The sequence below is a fragment of the Ixodes scapularis genome, unplaced genomic scaffold, assembly GCF_016920785.2.
Source record: "Ixodes scapularis isolate PalLabHiFi unplaced genomic scaffold, ASM1692078v2 PGA_scaffold0__279_contigs__length_252992795, whole genome shotgun sequence".
Lineage (NCBI taxonomy): Eukaryota > Metazoa > Arthropoda > Arachnida > Ixodida > Ixodidae > Ixodes > Ixodes scapularis.
In genome coordinates this window covers 164,256,563-164,280,537 of record NW_024609835.1, presented here as the reverse complement: position 1 = coordinate 164,280,537, position 23,975 = coordinate 164,256,563, and the positions used below count along the sequence as shown (strand labels likewise).

At 42.4% G+C, this 23,975-nt stretch overlaps 1 protein-coding gene across 1 annotated transcript; it reads right to left on the bottom strand.

Annotated features, from left to right (window-relative positions):
• Positions 1-319: 319 nt before the first annotated feature.
• On the bottom strand, positions 320-23,690 carry LOC8051443 (TRAF3-interacting protein 1). The gene is made up of 15 exons (XM_029967385.4): positions 23,530-23,690; positions 23,242-23,310; positions 23,117-23,165; positions 22,734-22,846; positions 21,100-21,198; positions 19,696-20,091; positions 19,003-19,056; positions 16,234-16,336; positions 15,201-15,291; positions 10,100-10,198; positions 9,259-9,373; positions 7,911-7,959; positions 6,676-6,764; positions 5,141-5,346; positions 320-991 (listed from the first exon to the last, which is right to left on the bottom strand). Exons 1-15 carry the CDS (start codon positions 23,662-23,664, stop codon positions 832-834), a joined length of 1,827 nt encoding a protein of 608 aa, XP_029823245.2. The 5' UTR covers positions 23,665-23,690; the 3' UTR covers positions 320-831.
• Between the last annotated feature and the right edge of the window lie 285 nt (positions 23,691-23,975).

Here is a 23,975-nt window from a genome sequence, read left to right as displayed (position 1 = left end):
AACCAAGCTCACAGATCACGCGGTTCATGCATGCAATTCCCGTCGGACGTTGCTTGATGTTTGATAGGAATCAGGGGTGTGCCATGTTTCTGAATTTTTAGCTGGTGGACATTTAGCCAGAAAAACAAATGGGCGATCTCTCGAGGGAGGGCATCCATGGGGGCCTTACGGTGGTCTCAAACCGAATTAAAATGTAGATCCCGTCACTTTTCTCCGGTAGGCGCTCGTCACAAACTCTCCCTAGAAAGGTGCCCCTAGCCCTTGTGCAAACTCTTGGATCAGCATTATTGGTTATGGTCAAGACACGAGAACATTGAGGTAGCATTCACACTTTTTATTTTGTATATATTGCATTAGCACCAGCAAATGTCACGAGAAAACACTCTCCCACGGTGTTGTTTGGGGAGTTCTAACGGCAGACTATATATATGTATTTATATGGGATTGCAGCGTTTCAATATGCACAGTCGTAACCGTGCCTGGCACCAGGTTTTTTTTTTTTTTCACTTTTCACCCGGCTATTGCTTCGAAAATTGATAAGAAAAAGCAAACTTTTACTGTAAGGTCTGCCCAAGGTGTCGGCTGTCTCCACAAAATCGAGTCACGGCATTTATAGAATCCTTGAATTTTCTGCTGGACAAAGTCGGCAAAATGCATGAGGGTTGGTGAGAAAGCGAATTTCAACAAACAGTACATCTAGAAACAAAACGCAAGGTGTAAGGTTTGTGGTGAACCTGGTTTGCTGACTTTTCATCGATTACCACACGCGTTATACACATTTTGGTTGCATGCCTCGTCACATCTCTCATGTCTGGGAGAAAATAAAGGCTGCTAGCGACCAATGTTGGCCGCAGCTAGCATCTTCTCCAGTCGCTCGGCGTTGCTGAATATGCTGGCCTTGGTTGCTGAGATGGCATCCATTTGGTCGGCAATTTGCCGGTCCAGGTCCTCCAATGTCTGTCTCAGGGGTTCCAGAACCGATTCTGTCATGCTGAAGGATAAAAAAATGCCACTGTGACCATTCTTGGAGTCCGAGATACAAAGTCACAAAGTCTTTGAGGAGCAAACAACTGTAGCATGATTTTCCGCGGGCAGAATTCCTGTCGCAAAAGCCCTGCGTCATTAGCCCCACGCCTTCAAAACCCCGCGTGCAGTTACCCTTTCCCGTATTTCCCACGTGCCAAAAACCCCGTCCTCACTGTCCCCGTCTCACCCTCTTTGTGCTTCAACCAGAATTGTTCCATGTCATAACCTAATTTGTTGAGGGTCTGCAAAGGGTCTTTTAAGTAAAAGGAACAACTATAATAAGGCTAACTTCAACTGCCGAAAAACTTGGAATGACGTACAAGTGGCCAGTTGCATAAATCTGCATCACCCGCTATGCACTCGGCTGTCATGGAGGTGTATTCAGACGCAGAAGTTTACCTACCTTAGTTTACCTAACTCGTGTTTGGTGCTGTGATTTTTATGGCGCCATAAGTTGTGGGCTAGCAGTTTATACAGAACCCACTTCGTCGGAACTGTGAATCCACGCATGCTTCAAAGTCAGCAAAAGCTAAAAATGTTTTGCCAGTGAGTGATATTTTTTGTTTGTTCTCACTTCTAACGTCACAAGACATGAATGTCTATAGCGTACGCCTGAAGAAGGGAAGTTTTAACCAGTTATTTTTTACTTGAGTCTGGGGCACGGCATGATTACGTTACACTGGGTTGCATGCACACTTACTGTCTCTTAGTTCAAAGCAGAACGCTCCGCTGTCACATTGAGGACCCGGCCACCTGACACGGGGGATTCGTGTCATAGGCTTGTGAAACTGGGGCTTTTAAAAGCGGGGCAAAAAGGACGGGGTGTTTGCCGGGGGGTATTTGACACGGGGCTTTTGACATCGGGGGCTTTCGTGCACCACCCGAGCAAACAACTGCACAGGTTAAAACAAGAGAAAGGTGCCATGAATGCTCATTTTCCCTTCATCTTTTGACGGTCGATGCCATACATGTACGGCGGCGAATACACATATAGAAGTTCCCGCCTAAATGTGGAACCGCGTGCATCCTTTGAGATGCTGATTTCTGTTACGTCTTGGGGGAACTATAAACATATTTTAACCGTGTTTTGCCTTTCTGGGGGCTATTTATAGTTTCAAGATTAGGCATTCCACGAGCAGTCAGAGCACCAGCTCTTCAGATTCAGAGTTTTAACTCTTCTTACAATTGAATTCAGAGGATGAGAGCTCATCATCTGATGGAGAAGCTGTGTAAAATATTTCCAGTTGAGAGTTTGGTACCGCTGGGACGTCCTATAAACAGATGCGGCAAAGTGAAACCAAATGGACGAAAGGCGACAGGTTTTCGCCCTCATTATTTTCATTTGATGCTTCTCAACCTGTACAGCTTGCGAGCACTGCATGTGCTTTCCTTATGATAATAAAAACAAAAACAAAAAAAAGCCCCTCTAAAACACATTAAAAGTAAAAAAAAGTCTGAATACAAAATTGACCTCGAGTTTTCACAAGATGTTTTCCTCCTCCTCCCTTCCCACCTTCTTTCTTTTTGTTTCTTCCAATTGTAGTAGACGCTAGAGCAGATAATCCTAATCACCCATTATAGACACACCCTTCACAAGAAGCCAGCACAAAAGAGGCCCCCTACTGTCAAGTGACCGGTGGAAAAGGGTTGAAAAAGATTTCCAGCCTTGCTGACAAATATTTTTGTCGGTCAGGAATCGAAATCTTTCCCTGGTCTCTCTTCCTTCATTCTTCTTTGTGGCCTTGCTCCTCCTCACCTGAATGTTATGGGTCTGGAAGCTAACAAATGCAGGACACTCATCATAAAATAAATTATATCTCTCAGCACCACATTATCTCTGCCTCTTCTTTCCTTATGTTGTAGAATATCCCGTTTATGCCTTTTTACATCATTAATCATTTGAATCTTTCACTACAAAGCAAACTATTTCTTAGCCCCTCGTACGTTTCTACGCAAATGGAGCATCATTTTAAAGTCTTTACGCCTCATTGTGAAACGTCAGCTTACATCGCTTCCTTTGTACCAAGAACGTCTGAGGAGTCGGACCTTCTTCCAGCATCCTATAGTAAACATACCATCCACTGATGTATTTAAAAAGACGTTAACCCATTCGCTACCGCGCACGTCGTGCGCTGCAGGGCCGTCCATACTGCATGTTTTTCCCCTAAAACAGGGCCGCACTAGGTGTGACTGTTTTGCTTGCATAATAAGCTTTTACAGTAAAACTCTGTGCAGAAAACAAGAAAACATGTTTGTTTACATGCTTAAAGGCCGACGACCAGACCCGAGATTCTGCAAGGCAGACAATCCTCCTCGCCATAGGGGAGGAGGAAACAGGCAACGGTGGACGGGGTAGAAGGGGGGCGAGGAGGCAGGGGGAAAAGTGGAAAGCGCGAACTGGTCGTCCGTCTTTAAGTGGTTTGTTCAAGTCTTTAAGTCAATAGGCCCTTGTATATTCTTCCTCGAATGAAAGATCTCGAAGCATTCCATCCTCAGTCGCTTAGGCGTCGCACAACCAGTGCACTTTTGTCGTGATTCTGACTCGGAACTGCAATCGGAATCGTTCTTGTCGTCGACAGAAGGCTCCAAAAACTCACTATCGTCACCAAACGTCGCGTCATCATCGCTGTCGAAGAGGATATCTATGATTTCATCATCAGAAAGGCCACACCGTACACTGGCACTGCCATCTTCTCCATGCAGGCAGCGATCGAGCGGGAAAGATGACACACAAAAGAACAAGCTCGAACAAACCCTCGCCATCTGTTGGCAATGTATCTAATAACACTGCCCCAAGTCTACATAGCGCGCCATCTGTGAATGGCTCTTTGTTAGCGAATGGGTTAAAGGAGCTGTGCAACAGTTTTAGTGCTTTGCTTAAATAATTGTGGAAGTTGATGCCTGACACTTCTCAAGTGAACTACAGAAATAGATCTTGCCTGGATACCCTAGTTTTTATTTTTAAAAAATGAAAAAGATCAAGGTTTTTGCCACCTCTCAACTCGTACATCGTCTTCCGGGTCACATGCGCAGTGACGTCGATGGAGTAGGCGTGGGGTTCCGGTAAAGTTCTCTCTCTAGAGCCATCAGTGAGCAGTGAGAGCTCATCCGCTCGTGACCACGCGCTGGCGGGCGCAGCGCAAACAATATGGTGAAAGGAGGAAAGTATCATCCGGGTTCCCAGCCATACCCGTCCGGCCCTGTCCCCCTCCCCCTCCGGCTTCTGGCGGCTGTTCCGCTGTTCGCGGTGGCAGAGAGAGCCGACGGTTTTGTGGACCTGGGATAGATGGCGCCACTAAAACTCCGTATAATAAAAGTTTTGTCGATGATACCAGGTTTTTGATGCATTTATCTTTATGTTGGAACGACAAGATTTATAGAAAAATTATGTTTTATCGAGCAGGTATTCGCACAACTTGCTATCTTTCTACAAGACCCCCATTGACGTGTCATGCTGCGCGTTTCTCATGGCCGCCGCTCGCGGTTGCAGGTCGGGAAATATTAATTTTTGTCTCGCGATTACACGGCGAAATCTCAACATTTCGAAGGAAGGAGGTGTGTTTCTTGTTCTTTGTGACAAGGTGAACAATGTCAAAAGTAGAAGATGCCAATTCTTTCAACATTAAAATCGTTGCACAGCTCCTTTAACTAAGTCACCTTCATCAGTATTTTACTGAATTGACTCATATTCTAACAAGATTTTACTCTTCATTTTATTTTTACTGTTTACTGTGAAGTCCTATGCCTACCGTTCTGTACTGCCATCTCAGCACTGAGAGTATTGAAAAAGAAAAGGTTAAACAAGCAGAAGAATTTTTGTGGGAGGCTGACCGGACAGTGAAGTTTGGTTTGCTAGATAGCGCCATTTTGTGCAGACTTTTTGCAGCTCTGAGATAGTCCGCTGCCGCAATCATTGGAACCAATCTCGAGCTTGAACGTCAGAGTTCCCTGCCGAACTGCAACGTCGCGCTCATACCCAGTCGCTCGATGGCCCAGCCTTCTCAATGTTTCCCTTTTCGGCCACCAGCCATGCTGACTAGCACCCCACTGAGACGTCTCCTGTTCACTGTCCTGGGGCTATTCCTGAGAATGCTTTGGGCCTCGTCCTCTTTACCTCTGCTCGGCTGTGAAGGCCTTGAGGTTCTTGGCGTGCTCTTCTGCCCACGCCTTGAGTTCTGTGTTCATGTAGTCAAGGTCCTCGGAGAGGACGTCAAGGAGCCTTCCCAGCGGTAGCGCTCCGCGGCTCACTGCCTGGATGTGTCCGCGGAGGACGTCCGTCTTGTCCTGTGTCTGCACCTTTGTGGCCACTGCGGACCTCGCCTGGCGTCGTCATGAAAGGAGCCACACCCTCGTTACACTTGGGAACAAGACACAGACTGATGAGTGCCCTATGAAGAGCTTGATGTGGACCCCGTTAATAGGGATACCCCGCTATACAGACAAAATTTTCAAGGACAAAGAGGGCAAATACATAGTGTTCTGTCTTATTATTATGGACATCTCACATTGTGGATGATTTTCAGGGGGGAATGGTGGTGTCCGTACATGAATCTGTATGAACTTTTATACTGTGAGTAGTTAGCGAGCCTTGATTTGTAGTGACTTTTGTCTTTGCTGTGCATTGCACGACAGTGATTACATCTGTGCGGGTGTGCTTGTAAAACACCCATTCTTGTCGAAGCTGGCAAGAAGGGAAATTGCAACTCGTCGCATCGAATGTTCAGTGTGAGCTTTCACTGCACAAATTTTTTCTTTTTTTTTGGTACATTTCTTTTTTTAGTGCAGCCCCTATGAAATTTGTTGATGCACGTGCAGGTGCATGGACGTGCTGCAGGAAAACAGTAGCAGGGGTAACTTGTGCCGTGTGCATTTTCTCAATCCACCTTTTCTGCAAATATTCGGCCCCACCTATCGGCAAACCGGGAAGCGGTTTCGGTGGCCTTCTAAAACATTTTATCCATCTGTTATGCCTGTATACAAAGGCCTTAACAAAATTAAGGTTTCCTGCAATTAAAATGCCAGGCTGCCCCCGGCTCCATATCGTTACCGATTGCCATACCGTCCCGTAAGCGCCGCCAAAACTGGTAGACAGCTGCGTCTGTTACCACTATGCATGCACATAAACAACCCTGAAAAAAGCCCATTGTGCTAGCTTGAATTTTTCAAACTAATGGAAAGAGGTACTGCTGTATTAGATGGGAGCAATAATTATAATATCATTTTCTTTAAGGCCACAAAGTAAGGACACACTTTTTTCCCTATTGCTTAATTTCTGCACATTGTGACATATTTACACTTCCGGGTGGTAGTCATGCACTGCAGAGAATCTCCCATTGGCACAAAAGATGGTATGCGACTCGCAGATGGTATTAATCTCCCCAACAATCCAAAATATATCACGGACTGATTTGAAAAATTTCTTGGCTAACAATTAAGGGCAAGTCACTTTCTTGAAAAAGCAAATAAACATTCAAAGTTAAATGCTCAAAGAATTAAGTTGATTGCAGAAATGAAGCTCTGTACCAACAGTGCCTTAGGAAGGGAAAACACTGCTCTGCAATCTTTTAGTCAACTGTAGGTTGTAAGTACTATAAATGAGCACTTGGGATTTTTTAAAATTTAGCACCAATCAGTAAAGCTAGTACTTACAGACTCTGTCATACTGAGACCAGTAGATGGTCGTTGACTCCCTTGCTCAAGCTCTTTCTTGGTCTCAAGCAGTTGCTTCACCAGACTTCCTAGGGTGGACAAGGTGACACAACCTTGGAAATTAATCACTTAGCTCTAGTTTTGTCTATTTAAGCATTAGTCAACTGTCCATCTTCTAAGCTGAAATTTGTTGTATGGCCATTTCACTATGTACCATATTTGTCTACATCTTAAGTATACATGTTACATTACTCCAACCCAGATTAATCTTGTAAACTGTATAATGACAGGGGGGATGTGCTTAACCCTCTGACGGTCGTCGCCGTACATGTATAGCGGTGATGACACGTTTGAAATTGACCACCTAAACGTGAAAGTGAGCACACCTCTGGAAGTGTCGCTATTTGTTATGTCTTTGGTGAACTATTAATGTTATATTCACTTAGGGTTTAGCTTTGCTGGGCTATTTATATTTTTCAAATTAGACGCTTCGCTCACACTTTGCATACTGGCCACTCTGGTGGTAGTGCCAATGGGAGCACTGGCTCTTCCAGTTCAGACTTCTAACGTTTTAAGGAATTAAATTCAGAGAATGAGAGCTAGTCCTGCGACGGAGAAGCTCTGTGAAGTACCTCTGGCTGGGAATCTGAAGCCGCTAGAATGTCGTGGAAGCAGATGCGCCAAAAATAAAACTAAATGGAAGCAAGGTGACAAAGAGATAATAAGGATATTTTAGAGATTCAGTATTTTAATTTGATGCTTCTAAACCTAAACAGTGTGCAAGCACTGTATGTGCTCCTACTAAATAATTAAGAAAAATCCTGTGCATTGACTCCTTCTTTATACTATTTTTTTGGAAACAACCCAACCACTGGGAAACATCTTTTGGGAAAAAAACTCGATCGTAAAGGGTTAAAGGTGCACTACAGTGGATTTTGAAATCATCTTTCTATGATTTGAACTCATTCTATGTGCCCTAAGCATCTTGAAGAATCCAAAATTACAAACATGTGTGATCTTTTTTCGCTATTAAAAATGCAACCAAACATCCCAACACGCCTTTTTCAGAAAAGGGGCGTGCCATAATGTTTGGTTGTGTTTTAATGAAGAAAAAGGCCAAAAGGCCATTTATTATTGTATTTGATTTTCTGAGATGCTTAGGGCACATAAATTAAATTTGCAGCATAAAAAAACAGGCTCAAAGTACATTCATTTAAGGATATTCCTATGCTCACCCTGTTCAGATTCTTGAATCGCTTCCTGGGTAGGCGGTTCCAACTTCACCTTAAAGGGGTACGGAAACATAAATTGAAATATTCAGATTTTGTTCGGAAATGAGTCAAGCATGACGGATAATAACCGTAAATGATAATCGCACGTTTGAATTTTGAACGATTGGCTATATTTTTTGTTCCAAACGGTGCACTCGAGCAAGCGCTCGAAGAGAAGCGAACGGAGAGTGCGATGCGTCATGGGATATCCGGCGCAAACAAAAACAGAAAGAAAACATTTCCCGCGTTCGTGGGGTAGCAAAGCAGACGTGGTTATGAGCTTTGCCCTTGGTGGCGTTGTCAGCGTTGTGGTGGTGTTAATAGCGTCAGCGCTTTACAACCGAGCCGTTCGCAGTACCCGTGGGGTGACGAGCGTGTGGCTGGTCCATGGAGAACGTAGCTTCCACAACACTGTCAGCTTAGGGCTGAACGAGGTGGGGAAAGTGACTTTTGTTCGAGTTTTGAGGGACGGGCTAATATTCTAGGGGGAGAATGGTTGTTTCCGGTTGCACGAACGAGGGTCCGAGAAAGAGAGGAGTCCTCCCTTTCCGTCTTTTTGGACCGTTTGGTACAATACGCGATTTGTGAGTTCAGGAGGAAAGCTAAGAAGGAAAACGTTGAAATGCCAAAGAGCGGCGCTGCTCCGAAGGAATCTGCTACGTCACGACTACGTAGCAGTTTCCACAACGTTGCTAGACTACCTCCCTAATAGGCTCCGCATGCATCCACCAGGTGCACATTGAAAGTCGTTTATTTAGCTTTAAAATTAGTTTTCTTGTGCTTTTCAATGGAAGACTGGTGTTTTTGAGGTTAGGGTGCGACATGCAACACATTAAAGTTAAAAAATGAGCGCTGAAATTTTGTTTCCCTACCCCTTTAAATTTAGAGAATGTTTTATTACAGACACTGTACGAAGTGCACGCTTGCGAAGAACCGAGGATTAATTTATATCCTGCACTGTGTGGCCATAACCAGCACGCGTTGGCCGAAATTCCAACTTGTCAACTTTGATACCAAGTTAGATACCGAGCATCTTGCCATTTATAACAGCATTCAAGTGAACTTAACCTCATGTAAAACATGTCTGCCCACTTTAAAGGAAATTGATAACAACACTGTGCTCCCCTTTCCCACTCAGGAGAAGTGTCTTGGTGCCACCCTTGATTTTATGGCTAAAATGAAATAATAGAAGTACACAAACAACGTGCACGGACATCCACATTCAATGCACCTACACATGTGCATGCATATTATACATGTATCATTTACATTTTCTTTTCATCTTAGCATGCCTAGAATGACGACTGCTTACAGTGACCGGCTCTACCAGGGGTTCGGCCACCACAAACTCTTCCTCCTTGTCCTCTTCGTTCTCGGGGGCATTGCCATCCAGGATGACATTCTCCACAGACTTGGCCGTGGCTGCCCTGTGGGGGTTGAGATCCGTGGCTTAGGTAGATCCAGACCTATCATGTTCTACCTGACTTCTATTTCAAAAGCATGGTTACTAAGGTCTGACACGCTTCAATAGTTCTGTTATATTTTTATGTAGTCAAATTTTTGCAACTTTAGATTCCCTAGTGGTGAAGTGAGGCTGTTCAAATGGCTTTCTTTTTGGTTTGATATAGCACTGGCAAGATTTCTGTAGTTTTCCAGGTTTACAGTTCAGTTCCTTTAGTCAATGTTCAAGTTGAATCTGGAAAAAAAAAATGTTTTTTTGCTTTTAGTATTTTTTTTTAGTTTCAATGATTGAGCTGAAACGACATAAGTGGTTTGACCTTGTTATATACAATGTACACGGCCTATGGCCTTGCATACATTTTTGGTATGCCAGGCGGAAGCAGGGCGTGATACAAGCCTGGTTTCAACATACCCTGCAACCACAGGACAAGATGGTGCAGTTCATTGTGAAGGAAACTTGATTTTAACAGTAACCACGGAAGGTTCCTTATGAAGCAGTTAGAACACTACCAATGTGCATACCTTACAGCTCTAAGAAAGAAAACAGAGGAATGAGCTGCTCATATGCAACGGATAAAAAATTAAGTTACCAGCTTCATTATTTACTGAGATTGTTATGGGGTTCCTGCACAACTTCCTTAAGAAACAGCACAGGCCAGTCTGTACTCGGAATCTGTGCACTTAGCGGCTACCTTGGGGCCGCTGCACTTTCTGCGGGTGCGTCCTCTTTCTTCCGAATCCTCGGCGCAGCTGGTCTGGAACTTCGAGGCCTCGAAGACCTCAGTGAGGACCTGCTTGGACAGTCCAAACAAAAAAAGCACTGACCTCAGTAACTTATAAAGCACTAATGCAGAATAAAAAAAAACCATGAAATATTTTTTTTACGCTTTGGCTTGCCTATTAGCATTTAGAATAAACTCTTCGAAGCTTTTAGATCATTGAACAGGTATGAGTTTTGTTTACAGATGCTAAGAAATTATTGATGAGGCTTAAATTGTTGCTAGATGACTTTTTTTTCCCCAGGAACACACAATCAGTTCAACATGTTGGGCTCACTGAATAAAACTTTTTTCCCTAAACACAAAAGCAAGTTTATGGTATTCCTTGGAACTGAATAACCTGTTAGGTTGTGCTAACAGGTGACATACTACACCAAGCCCAAAAAATTCAAAAGTTGCAAAAAAGAAAAAAAAAAGAGACAAGTCCTCAACCAAAAGTCACCTAAACGAATCGAAGATATCCATAGAACTTCACGATTATCTAATCTTAAAGGGGCACTGAAGTGCTTTTTGAAATACTTGTTGTATCATCATAACTCAATCTAAGACCACTAAGTATCCTAAAAAGCTTGAAATTACGTTTATATGCGGCCGATTTGAATAGTATAAAAAAGTGATCGAAGTTCCTGACACTTACAGTCAGTGCAGGACAACAGATGGTGCTACCAAACCTTGCTGAATTTTGTCAAACTACGGACGGCGCTTGCCAGCCACTCGCGAGCGATGGGTCCCCGCATGGACGAGCGACCGACCAGTTCTACTCGTCCACACGGGAACCCATCACTCTCCAGTGGCTGATAGGCACCATCTGTCATTCGGCCATATTCAGCAAGGTTCTGTAGTGCCATCTGTCATACTATGTCGACAGTAAGTGTTGGGAACTTCAATCACTTTTTGATGAGTGGAGCTGATAAATTGAGTTATGACAATAAAATGAGGATCTCAAAAAGCCCTTTAGTGCCCCTTTAAGAATGGGAAAAAGACGATGGTTGAGCCACTGAATGTACCCAGTATACTGAAACAGTAAAGCTTCACTTTGAAACTTTGTCATGCCACTGAAACCAATGGCTGCAATATGCAGAGCAAATCAAACTGGAGCAGTCAAACCTAGAACAGCGTGCTTATGAGTGGGGAAATGGGCTTGCTATTATTCTTTCAGTGTGGATATGGGCTGTTTGATATAGAAGGCCCTAGCGGAAACCAAATGCACTTATAACCCTCCGAAAGGCAGTAAACTGCTGGCTATGCGGATGCTCCTGTGCACATACACATTTGCAAGTATGGCATCCGGATAGCCCCCTTTTGCTCTCCTGAAGTGCGCTTTTGCGTGACCATGATTTGATTACGACGCATTAGCAAGGCTTCGTAATCGGATTATGACGTGTCCAAGCACACCCTGACTGAGTAAGATGGCGGCGCCCTGAGGCCGGACTTGCAAACATGCATACAGTTCACATATGTTTTCTTTTTGTCCGGCATCAACATGATTGCCATCCGCCTTTGCCATCTATGAACTAGAAAGCTCAGTTGGCTTGATATTTCTGGTCAAGTGGATGCCATTGAATGTGAAACTGTGAGCATGTTAAAGGGGCCCTGCAATCATATTTAAGCGTCTACCTTTTTTGCGGTTTCCACGTCTCTTGGGGTTCGGGCAAGCCAGCGGGCAGGAGAGAGTAACTAAATATCAGTGCATCATATTTTCACTGGGCGACGCGGAAACGGCCTCCACCGACGGGGGCGACCCGCGGTACCGAAAGCGCGCAAAATGTGACGTCTTTGGTCCTGGGCTTACTACTGGTCAGAGGCGCTAGAAGCTTCTTTTTAGTCGAAATACAAAACATAAGTGGCGCGAACCGTTTCAATTATTTATAAAAGTAGTTTTTGTTCAGTATTTTAGATCAGAAAAGAAACAAATGCAGTTTATAAAGTATGGAAACAAGAAATGACCCGTCGACATACCCGCCACCTAGTGATGGAAAAGGCGGCGCATACTAGAACGGAGTAGTGGGATCAGGCGCCGACACGAAAAGATCCCGGATGTACGCGGTGGCGCCGCGGTCGTTTACGGACTGGAGGATCCGACCGGCTCCGAGCGTTCCGAAGGCCTTCAGCGAGTAGCTTTGTCTTGCGTTTTGGCCATTTCACGGTATGGCAGCGTGACGTGGCTCCCATTCTGAACTGGTCTTTAACCCGTGTTTGCTGTCGTTTGTGGCCAATGAAGTGTCATGCCGAATTAGTGTTTAATCGCGCAGCAAATGCAATGAGAGCCGCTCTGGCTGCCCGCTGTATACAGCCTATCCAGAACACGCTTTAGTGGCGCCCTCTCGCGCCGTCGACACGCAGTGCGGCAGCCGTGAGCGCTCGCTGAGCTGAATATCCCTCCTCTAGTTCACGGCCACTCAAGCAACCAAGGACGTCATGAGGGAGGTTATTTTTTGCTTGTTTTTGTAATTTTAATTTGCCTATAACTTTTAAAATAAAGCGAAATTCAAGAAAAGAAAAGTTACATTACGTTACTACAGTCAGTGCGCTCAGGTTTGGTGCAAATTAAAAACCAGTAAAAAAGTGCTTGCAGGGCCCCTTTAAGGACTCTAGATCAGGGGTCTCCAAACCCTGACCCGCAAGTTATATCCGGCCCGCAGCTGGCCGCGGTCCTTGCAGGGACGCCCGGCCCGCGGCCACTTTCCAGCAGGTCCGCTGCTACCACCACGAAAGTAAGAGCATGCAAAGAGAAGGCGCTACAATGCACACCATACGCTTCGTATCCGTTTTGATTTTTTATCCCTCTCATAGTTTTGTGTCACATTTATTGCACATTGTCGTCATCGGCATCTGCATTCTTAGTCCCCTATTTTATGTATGTAATCATGTTAAAATTATTTTGTGTTTTCCTGCATGATAAGTTTTGTGTATTGCTGTGATGATTCCTACCATTTTCATTAGTTTTATGTCCTTTGCAAATATGCCATCGTTCTTGAGTGCCTTGACTTATGCCTGGTGAGATTTCTCATTAGCCAAATAATAAATTATACTGTATATTGAACTGTATTACTCGCAAGTCATGTTATTTGCATGTAGGTTTTCACTTATTACAGCTTGTATTACTTTTTTTTTAAATTTTACTTTATTTTTAATATTTGTATTAAAATGTTTTTGTCTATATATAGAAATTTTTTTTTTTTTCATTTATTTTGTTTATTTTCTGGCCCTGGAGGCTGCGGTGGACTCCTAATTTGGTCCCTCAGCCATAACATTTGGAGACCCCTGCTCTAGATCATGCCACCAGGTTTCCTAGTGCCAGCTACTACTTTGTGGTTTCTCCAATTATGCTAACTTTAGCATCAATACTATCATTCTCATTGATGAAGATGTGTGCAGGCTCATTGGCCAGTGCCAAAAAGTGGCATCAAGCAAAGAGGTGGCAGTGTAATCTCTTCACTCCATTTAGAATATAGTATCGGTCAAAATTTAGACTCTAGCTCAGTGGTTCTCAAATGGGGGTTCGTAAAACACTTTGGGTCCCTGAAGTTCTTGTTAGGGTCTGTGAAGCCCTCAACCATCAGTCAAGCTGAGCAACAAAGCTTTTTATTTTTTTTTTTTTTTTTACTTTTCATTGTTTCACAAAGCTAAATAAACCAAACCATGTGCACCTGGTGAGTAGGGTTGATCATTCTCAGTTTCAGGGCTTTAAGGTTTGCTTGCATGCGTTCAGTTTTCTTCATTCACCATTTTGTCGTAACCTCCTTGCGCCCCGGTGGATGAAGTCCCCCATCACTTCTACTAATCCAGTAGAGGTCCTAAACATCAGTGGTTGAGAACCACTGCTCCAGTTTTTTACAGTCGTGCAAAACGTTAAACCATGTGTTGTCCTATTTCTGGGCTTGCCCCCTCCGCTTCGATTTGAAGGAACTGGCAGGTATTAAATAAATAAATAAATCAGGTCTATTCAATGCGTCGTTTGCTACACTCTCTTCCAAAGTAACTGTTCACATTCTGCAACTTTTCTGAAATATATACAACTGCAGAAACTATGACAGGTTACTTTTCAAGTTGAGCTGCGAGCTCTTGGCATGGAAGTATCTTGGGTATCAAACAATGATTTTCTGCTATTAAGATTACATTTATTAAGGAATGAAGTGCAGTTCTTCCAAACTTCCCCTTTTTCTCCTTTGGCCGAAAAGTGGTTAAGGCAAACTCCGGGACTCTCTTCATTGCATTCAGTCTCCCCACCCCTTCCCCTAATGTCACTTTTGCACCATTCAGAGATTATCACAGTATCTTGTCTCCCATGGTTTGTACAAGGGAAGTTACTTCACTTGACGAGCACAAAAAAAAAAAAAAGAGCCTTGCTGAAAGATATTGCACTCTTACCGAAGCTAACTCAGCTTTTTGTTGTCTGAAGCATATCTTTGGAGGGCAGCTTCAGACAACAGAAAACCTGAGTTAGCTTCAGGTGTTTGACAGGTGGAGGGCAGCAGGGTTGGCCACCTGCCAAACACTTCTGCCGCCCACAAACTACACATGTTCGCACACGTCTGATGTCAACACGCTATAGTCGGTGACAGGTCAAGAACGAAGTGGAAGCTCCTCCCATCCCTTTCCACTTCAGCGGAGCAAACGGTGGAGAGGAAGTCGCCTCCTCTCCAGGTTCGCTCCGCTAAAGTGGAAAGAGGTGGGAGGAGCTTCCACTTGGTTCTTGACCTGTCACCGACTATAGAGTCACCCAGACAACACTCACTGGTCTCTACATTATTTTTGTAGCTGCAAAAAAAAAAGGTAGAAAAAGAACGACTTGGGGATGCTTAGAAAAGACTCTGCAATTCTGAATATGATGGATTGTTTGATCAGTGGATCAATATAAAACAGTTGATATTTTCTGCAGTTCAGCCTTGAAGAGGATATTGACGCTTACATTGGCCCTTATTCTTTAGGGATGCAGTAAGCAATACCAATAACAAGAATTATTGGTGGGGCTCAGCACCACTCTCCTGTTTTATGCATAACATAATGTTACCGAGTTGGTGGCCTCTCCAGCTCTTGGTCATGTGTTGGTTGCTCCGCTGTGTAATTTTGTTCTGGTGGCAGCAGGATCTCAGGATCAGGTTCTGAAATAAAAATATTGGGAAGTAATCTTGGTAGACGTTTCCTGCTTTAGTTATAGAAGCGGAAAGAAGACTACAATATTTCGATGCTACTGAAGGTTTTGAGAAAGATGCAGCATGAAATAACTTGAAAGCTGTTTAAATTCTACGATTTGAGTTGGTTACATCTAAACATGCTTCGTGCTTATTTCGGGTATTTGCAATCTGTCTTGTGTTATGCAGAAGTGGTTTTCACTGCACTTTTGATTTCTGCAAAGCATCAAAGCTTGGTATGCATCTCGAAAGTTGTTTGTTTTATTTATAAGGAATATTAAAAAAAGCTAATATTTGATGGTGATTCAAATGCAACCGAGCGAAGAGCCAAGGGGGCAAAGGTTTGGTCTTGCTTTGGGACTTGTCACGTGACTGGTACTGTGGGCACCAAACTTATCCAGAGCACACAAACCGTGTCTTATCTCATAGGAGTGCTATCCTGGTGGCGATCAAAGAACTGCTTCACAGCCCAAGCAAGGGAGGCCGCTCGCGGGACCGTGGACACCTTAGCAATTTTGCCGGCCAAGGAATCTACTAATTACCACCATTTTGCACGAAAATGCACAGGGGACTCGTGATTGGGTGATTCAATTGGTGAACATTTGATGTTTATATAGAATGAGGCGAAAAGGGCAGATCTAACAGCGATCTGGTCCAGCAGTGATTTCGGCCTTGAGTGTGTGGCCCCCCCTGTTCAGACTGTTTTATTGAGTGCTGGGTCGTGGAGCAGTTCTTTGGCATGGAGCAGCACCCCTCGAGGTAAGGCGCAGTTTGCCTCGTCCGGATAAGTTTGGTGAGAACTATACCTTGGCTAGGTATGGTAGCATGGCGTATAACTTGTCTCTAATAAATCCACTTCAGTCATTTCTTTTGCACGCAATCTTTTGAGAAGTTTGAAGAGTGGGTCCCTACGGGCAACCATGTTTGAGCCATTGCTCATGTCCCTGCTCTCGTCTTTGGTGGTTTGGAGCTCCTGTTTCGACGATCGCTTGGTGCTTCGTGGCCTCTTGATGTCCTGCGAAACGTGGGCAAAGTTTAGGGTAGCCCGGCAAGAGGCATCATGATGCTCACCTTTCCTATTATCAAACAGTGTGGAGTATGATGATAGAAATGTAAGACAAAGGTAAAACAATAAAATAGAAGAGAGAAAGAGACAGACTACACTGGAAGTCTTATCTGTCCTTTCTCCTTCTGTTTTAGCTCAATCTCGGGTTTTCGTAATGAGCACCTACGAGCTTGGCTGTCTTATATTTTGGTTTCAGTGTAGAGCACTTTTCTTTACTGGAGAGAGGCTATAAATTAACTAAACTAAATTCTATGCTTAAGCAGTACTTCAGGCAAAGGTTAGAGACTATCTTATGAAGCCTTTGAGCTAAACAAGTAGTGAGTAGTTTAATTAATTACGAGTGTACCCAACCATTATTCACAATAAACAGCTTCCAATAATTTTCTACTTTTAGCAAATTTATGCAGAACAGTTCTGTGCCTCTGCTTCAACATGCAATGTTAATCTTTTCATCAAGAAGCATTTGGTGATATCCACATCATGTCAGCTTTAAGTGTTTCAAACGCTCATCATCATGTCTTCAAATTTCGTGTATGTTATACGTTTGAGGAGCATTAAATCTCCATGGGCACATTGAACAAAGAAATTAACGAAGCTCACCTAAAAAGCTTTTCCTAAGGGTAAGAATAAAGAAGAAATATAAACTGAAATTTTCTAGCTTAGGAAGGTAACAAGAAAGGTAACTGGATGTGCTCATGTACAGAGTGAATTTGATTTTAACTGAAGTGCTGGCTCTAGCCCCTTAGCATTATGTTTGTCTTGGATGTTTTATTCTATTTTATTTTTTTTAGTAAATGTTTAGAGCCTATGTACTTGCTTGCTCATTTTGCTTGTTGTGTTGGTGCACCAATAAGAAGACCAATGTGGTTGTTTTTGGGCACCCCAAAATAAAGATTATTATTATTATTATTATACTTTTCTGTGCCGACAAAACTGATGTGTGACGTGCCATTGGAACACATTTACAATTGCTGCACTGTGTTATATACAATAGACATGTACAAATATTCAAAATGTCACGTGTTCACTGCAACCCTCAAATTGAAGTAATATGGCATGATAAAATTTCAAATATTTTCGATCCTTGAAGACCAGTGTATTTCCGGTTTGGGCATTCTCTGAATAAGTAGAGTGTGGTGAAATAGTTCCTACGAGCATGAGATCATCGGCGTTTTTTCCGTATTTTCGAGATGAATGGCTACATTAAAACTAATATTGCAGTGGAATGGACTACTGTGCAGCAGAAATTTCTGTTGTAAAGTTTGGTAATCGACACTACTAGTCTCTATGAGTAAGATGTGAAAGTGCGTAGACCTCATGCTCACACTCTGTCATGTTTTGTAATTAGAATATTTCTTTCACTGATCAATGAAAAAGGGAAAGCTCCCAAAATGTGGTTGTCTGGCATTTCTTTTTACTTTATTCCTGGTAGCTTGCAGGTAAAAATTTATGGGTCAGTATTATCTGTGTAGACACTGATCAAGGTTAGGGAGCATCATGTTTAGATCAGGAAGGCTCAACCAATCAAGCGAAGGAGAGCACATTTCATGCTTTTGATACTGGTACGCCTTCACTTGCTTTGATGCACTACATTGCTTCTTTGTACAAAGCTTTCTTTCATAAATTTTCTTTGTTTAAATTTTTCTAATGCAGACTAGGCACAAATTAAGTTTGATTTTATATTAAGTAATTGTCGATTTATTGCCTATCACGTAAACTAATGCTGAAAACCAGAGCTCCATTGATTATGTTTTTCCGAAGGCACGGGTGCACCGTGGCGAAACGATACCGGCTGCTTTGCCGCAGCGCAGCTGCAGACAAGGAGAAGTACTCTTTTCAGGTGAACCTTGGATTCTAGATATTTATATTTACTACATTTTTATTTGACACAATGAATTAGGATTGTGCCTATTGCATTAATGTATTGGACACGCTTCACTGCCCTATCTTGCTGCTGGTGTCAGGAGCCACAGTTTGTTTTTGAGAAGTATAGATATGTAAATTTGGCTAAAATCAAGGGGGTTTCTAATGGAGACTGCAATTATTTTTATATTTCTGTAAGTTATATTTACTGTAAATAATATAAATTATAAATATTTACCACCTTCAGGAACGGACATGTGTTTTATTAAATGAAACTCTCTTGCTTAACAGTCTAAAAATGATTTGGATCAATCTAGTTTCAAAGTGTAGCACAAATAATTATTTCTGATTTCGTATTGGAACCTTGCCTATATGCAAATTTTTTCTAAAGAATACTGCTAAGTGAGGAAACCTAGTTTTCAATCTGGTTGACTTATTTTTCTAACAATACCTACATAAAAAGATTAGTCAAGATTCTAGATTCCTGTTTATACAATTTGAAATGGTTATGAAGGCACGATTTTCTTTGCATTCATTTGGACCCCAGGTGGCAATATGGACATGGCTAAGGAGAACCTCAAAGAACCCAAAAAAGGTACCAAGTCTGGCATTAGCACTAAAAACTGCTTATGCGTGCATTTAAGAGGGTCAAAACCCCTGAAGAGAACTGTTCCAGTTCCGTGATTAACACAAGCACACTGTTTACTCTACAGCAGTAGAACCTACACGGTATCGTATTTTGTGTGACTCACATTGGGTGCTTGCATTTCATATTCTGTTCTTGCCTGCTGTATTGAAGGCTCCTCCTGCAGTTTTGGAGACAAATGCACAGAGAATGAGTATATTTACTGATAGCAGCAATGCTATTATTTTGATTTTTTATGTTATTCTGCTTGCATAGGGGATTTCTTCAAATATGTATATGATGCATGGAAAACAACATACTATAGTATAGATTTGTCGACTACTAAATAAGTAATATATTCTCAAATAACAGTATATGGGCAAATGATCCTGATTAAGGACATCTGCTGTTGATTATCTCAAATGTTGCATAGTGCTCGGTACATTCAGAGCTTTATGTATGGAGTTTAAAGTCACTTTTTGAAGCTGAGAGTCAGTCTAGAGTTGCTGTTCTAAAACAGGCACTGAGAATTTCAGTGCAAGCAGGGCGACAGCACTCTGACCCTGAAGTACTTCAAAACAGTTATAAGCGAGTTTTGGCAAGTCGTTCTGATAACCCTGATGACGATGCCTGATAATCCGCTGACAACTTTGCACACACATCATATCATTGTCGGTATCGTTGTCGCAAGTATCGGAACAATCTACTATAACGCACTATAACCAATTCATTGAGGGCCATATGTATATGCTTCCATATTCCAATGTTAAATTCAATACTTTAAGTTCACATTCACTAAATTAAAAGAAATAATAATTACCACATTGCCTATCCCATTCTGCTTTTCTGAAGATATGACGTCGGCTGTCGCAGTCGCATTAACCGGCGCGTCCTTTGCCGCTCTCTTTTTCGTACTGGTTTTCGGTCGCTCGGGAGTGTCCTGGGCCACGACCTCGTGGCTTTCCTCTGCCGCCGTCGTGCTGCTCGAGGCTGCGTTCTTGTCTGGATCCTTGTTTGTCTTGGTCTTGTGTTCCAAGCTGGTCTTTGTCTTTCCTAGCCTTGATTTGCTGTTTGACCTGACGGACGAGGATTTTTCTTTCACCGGGGCCAGGGACGTTGATTTCTTTTCCTCGCCATTTTCAGCATCCGTTGCCTTTCTGGATCTGGATCGGCTGTTGTCTGACTCTGTTGCTGGTTTCTTCGATGTTTTAGTAGACTTTGAGAGAAGAAAAAGAAAGTAAAGGTGAGTTTGCATGTATGTTGCAGTGCTAAATCAACACTAGGAACAGCAGATGCAGTACTGTCTTAAGCATAACTCAGCTCTGATGCTGCAGTGTTTCAGCACTGTACAACTAATATGCGCAAAGGCAGTGCTGCATCAGCAAGGTCAGTGCTCTTTTCAGCACTGACCTTGCTGATGTAATGCGTAAATCAGCCTTAATATACACAAACAGTCCAGTTCTAGGAAAACAGAGAAAACATGCATGCTTCAGGAGAAGAGGAGAACTCTGCTGTTTTTTAAGGAAGCTATACTAACGAAAACATCAGAATGTTTGTGTTTCTAAGGTTTTGGAAACGGTACTTTTCAAGGTTCATGTAGGTGCTTTGAAGACCTCAGATGACTTTGATAAGGAAACTAAAATTTCAGGTTTGAAGGTTGGTCCTAGCGAAAAATGTTGCCTTTTGGAAGGGCATTATATTGAGCTAATTGCCTCATGCCTAGCGAAAAATGTTGTTCTTTTTTGGAGAAGTCACAGAAAACATGATTGACAGGCAGGCATTAGCCACTAAACAGCTTTTGAGTATGTTCTACTGACACTGGGCATTTTGAGATTGTTCACTGTAAACGCATAAAACGGGGTAGCTTTAAAATTCAAAAACTTTGTCAAAAAAGATTTATGCTCCCATAATCTTCTGAGTGTTTGTTGAACAATTCTGCACCATGAAATGAAACTGGAAGACTATGCATGGGGGTTGTAATTTCAAAGAAACAAAAGAAGGGGAATTGTGTGCTCGCTGTAATCACGTGTCATTAGAAGCAAAAAAGTGAATTGCAGTGAAGAATTGAAAGGAAAGAAGACGAGCCAGCAACTGACATTGCTTCTGGTGAGCATATAGAATCACAAGCTAATAAAATGTATGAATGTCTTTTGAGCTAATTGCCTCATGCTTTTCATATTGTTAACAAGAAGTGTCACTTTTTTGTAGGTACACAGCAGAGTACCTCTTTCTTTTTGGCGCCACCATCCTTTTTGTCTGGTTTGGTTGGAATGGCTGGTTTTTCACCGGCAAGAACCCTCTTCACAGCTTCGTTCGAATCAAGCTGCAAATTGGATATTTGTTAAGCAGGGGGCCAGGGCAAAACACTTCACAACTGTTGTTTTGTATTTAGGTTGGATTCAGAGGCATAGTACTAGATAAAAGCGAAATCAACAGAATATTGTCAAATGTTTATAGAAGGTACTGTCGAGTGTTTGAAAGAGATATCAGTAATGATGTTAAAATTTTTTTTAGGTACCACCCTTTGGCATGAACTTTCATTATCTTTTTGTTGTCACCCTCGTGAGTGCATATTAATATTATTATCATTTTAATACTCATGTATGGCACTTGCTTTCATATTACATTTGGGGATGTTTTATGAAAGAGGTATTATCAGGCTATGGCTATGGGGAATCGGTTTTGCTGAGAGAAACCTAGCATTTTTTCTTTTAGAGCGCGGCTCTTAGGCGCCAGTTACCGGCTTGAGCGGGTTCGCCGTCGGCGTAACCGCGCATTGCATTATGGGACGTTTCCCATAATGACGTCGCACGTGACATCACAAGGGCCACGAGTGACGTCACTCATGAAGTCACCGCGCGTTGCATAATGGGTAAATTTCCCCTTTACATTTAGCGTAAAAAATTCCCCGCTAAATTTAGCAAAAATATTTCCCTGCTAAATTTAGCGGGAAAAATTACCCGCTACATTTAGCGTAAAAAATTCCCCATTAAACTTAGCAAAAAATTTCCCGCTAAATTTAGCAGAAAAAATTCCCCGCCAAATTTAGCAAGAAAAAGTTCCCCACTAAATTTAGCAAAAATAATTCCCCGCTAAATATAGCAAAAATTTACCGCTAAATGGAAGGGGAGCAGGAGAGGAGGGGAGGGTACGGATGAGGGGGAGGGGCATACCCTCCTCTTGGTACTTTCCCCTCCCCCTCCTCAAGAGCTGCGCTCTAATTTGGCGTTGCATGGGGCTGTAAACGTCTTTCATTTTTTAGATGTGTGCCTATCAGTTACATAGTCTCTCTCATATGCACTTAAAAAAAAAATTTTAAAAAAAGAACTTAATAGAATATATGCTTGAAAAAAGTTCTTTGTGCTATGATCACCTTTCGCACTATACATAGTTAATGCTTGGACTTATATTTAAAGCCTGTATCTACATTTCGGTCTTATTTTATAGAATAGACGATGAGTATCCACACGTGATTATCTAAGAAAATGGTGTAGTTCAGCTAAGGCATAAAATGCAACATGTCTTCTTGAAGTTCTTGTGTAGGTCATAAAAATATTTGATATGAACGATAACCCTTTTGTAGTTCAATATACCATCAAGCTTATGCCGATGAACAAGCCCTCAAAGCCTGGGGCCAGGGCACAACAGTAGAAATTTGTGTGTATGATTCCTTTTCTTTGCAGCTAGTTTTACTCACATTCATGTTTCATTGGGTTTGACAGTTGTATAGTCACTCTCCGAATCGTGAATAAGCAACCACAATTTCTTCTGGGATTTATGTTTAGAAATATACTTTTTTTGTTTTGGTCAGCCAAAAGGCACACATGTAAGGAGTTGTCATCACATTTACGTAGTTACCTTTTTCGAAGCTGCCTTTGCCAGCAGTTGAAGGAACTCGTTGGTCTTTTCTGCCTCGTGTCCGGATACAATCTTGGATGGTCGCACCGTAAGGTGTGTTCCAGTGACCATGACTAAGCGGAAGGTTTGAATTCGATTGATATTAGAAGATTACGATACAGAACTGAGTCCTGTTGACCGACAACAGCACCCACTGCACGTTCAGAAATCTCGATTGCTGACTGATTGCATTTTAATTGTGCGCTTAATGATATCTGTATGTGCGTTATACAGGAGACCAATGTGATTGTTTCTGGCACAATAAAAATAAAGCATTCTTATCATTACTGTAGAATTGGGTTTTCTCATATGCCACTTTGTAGCAGTTAGGTCGGGGTACTTACTCACGACATCAATGGCCTTTTGCAAAAATACTACCTTGCTTTCCTTGTCCTGGAATATGAAACAGAATATGACGTGAATCAATGTACATCCTGAATTTCTCGAGCTTTTAATTTAGGACCTTCACCTTAATGTTTTCCGACGTAAGCTCCTCCGGAGTGTACAAGCCATCGAGAAATTTCGACGTTTTGATGACCTAATAGATATGAGAACACAGCAATGAAAGTGACATTTAAGTTACAGAACACAAATAATGCGAACTGGTTAAAGGTTATAAAGGTTCACAAAGCATTTTAGTTCAGGCTAAAGACTTATTTCCTTTCATTCCTTGACACGCTCACATGCGAGTGACAGGCTTCAATTTATATCATAACCGAATTCAAGTAATGACTCCGCAAAATGGAGAAGTTCTTACATTGTGGATAATGTCGTGCAGAAACCGAAACGGCGGTTTCTTGAGCAGTTTCTCTTGCAGGGGTGGCTTCTTTATCACTGATCCCAAAAGGTCCTGTGTCTTTTTGATTACTTTGGGGCTAATTTCGTCTTCCATAGCGATTTACTTTGATACTTTTCTATTGTGGGTTAACGGGTCACTTGGTCGGTGCGCATGATGAGCTATCGCATCTCGAATCCCAAGATGTAAACCGCAACCCAGTTACAGTTTTGGTTTCGTTTCTATGGAAACGGAGTTCAGCAAATTTGTCACAGTTTCGTATGGGCCATTGGTTTCACTTACATTTTCAATCATGAACAATTTTATTGATAAAAACGCACAAGCTGAATATTGTAATTATTATTTTATTTGAAGTAATAATTTATTGCGTTTAGGTGTTGCAAGCATAGCGTGTGGTTGCAAGTCGT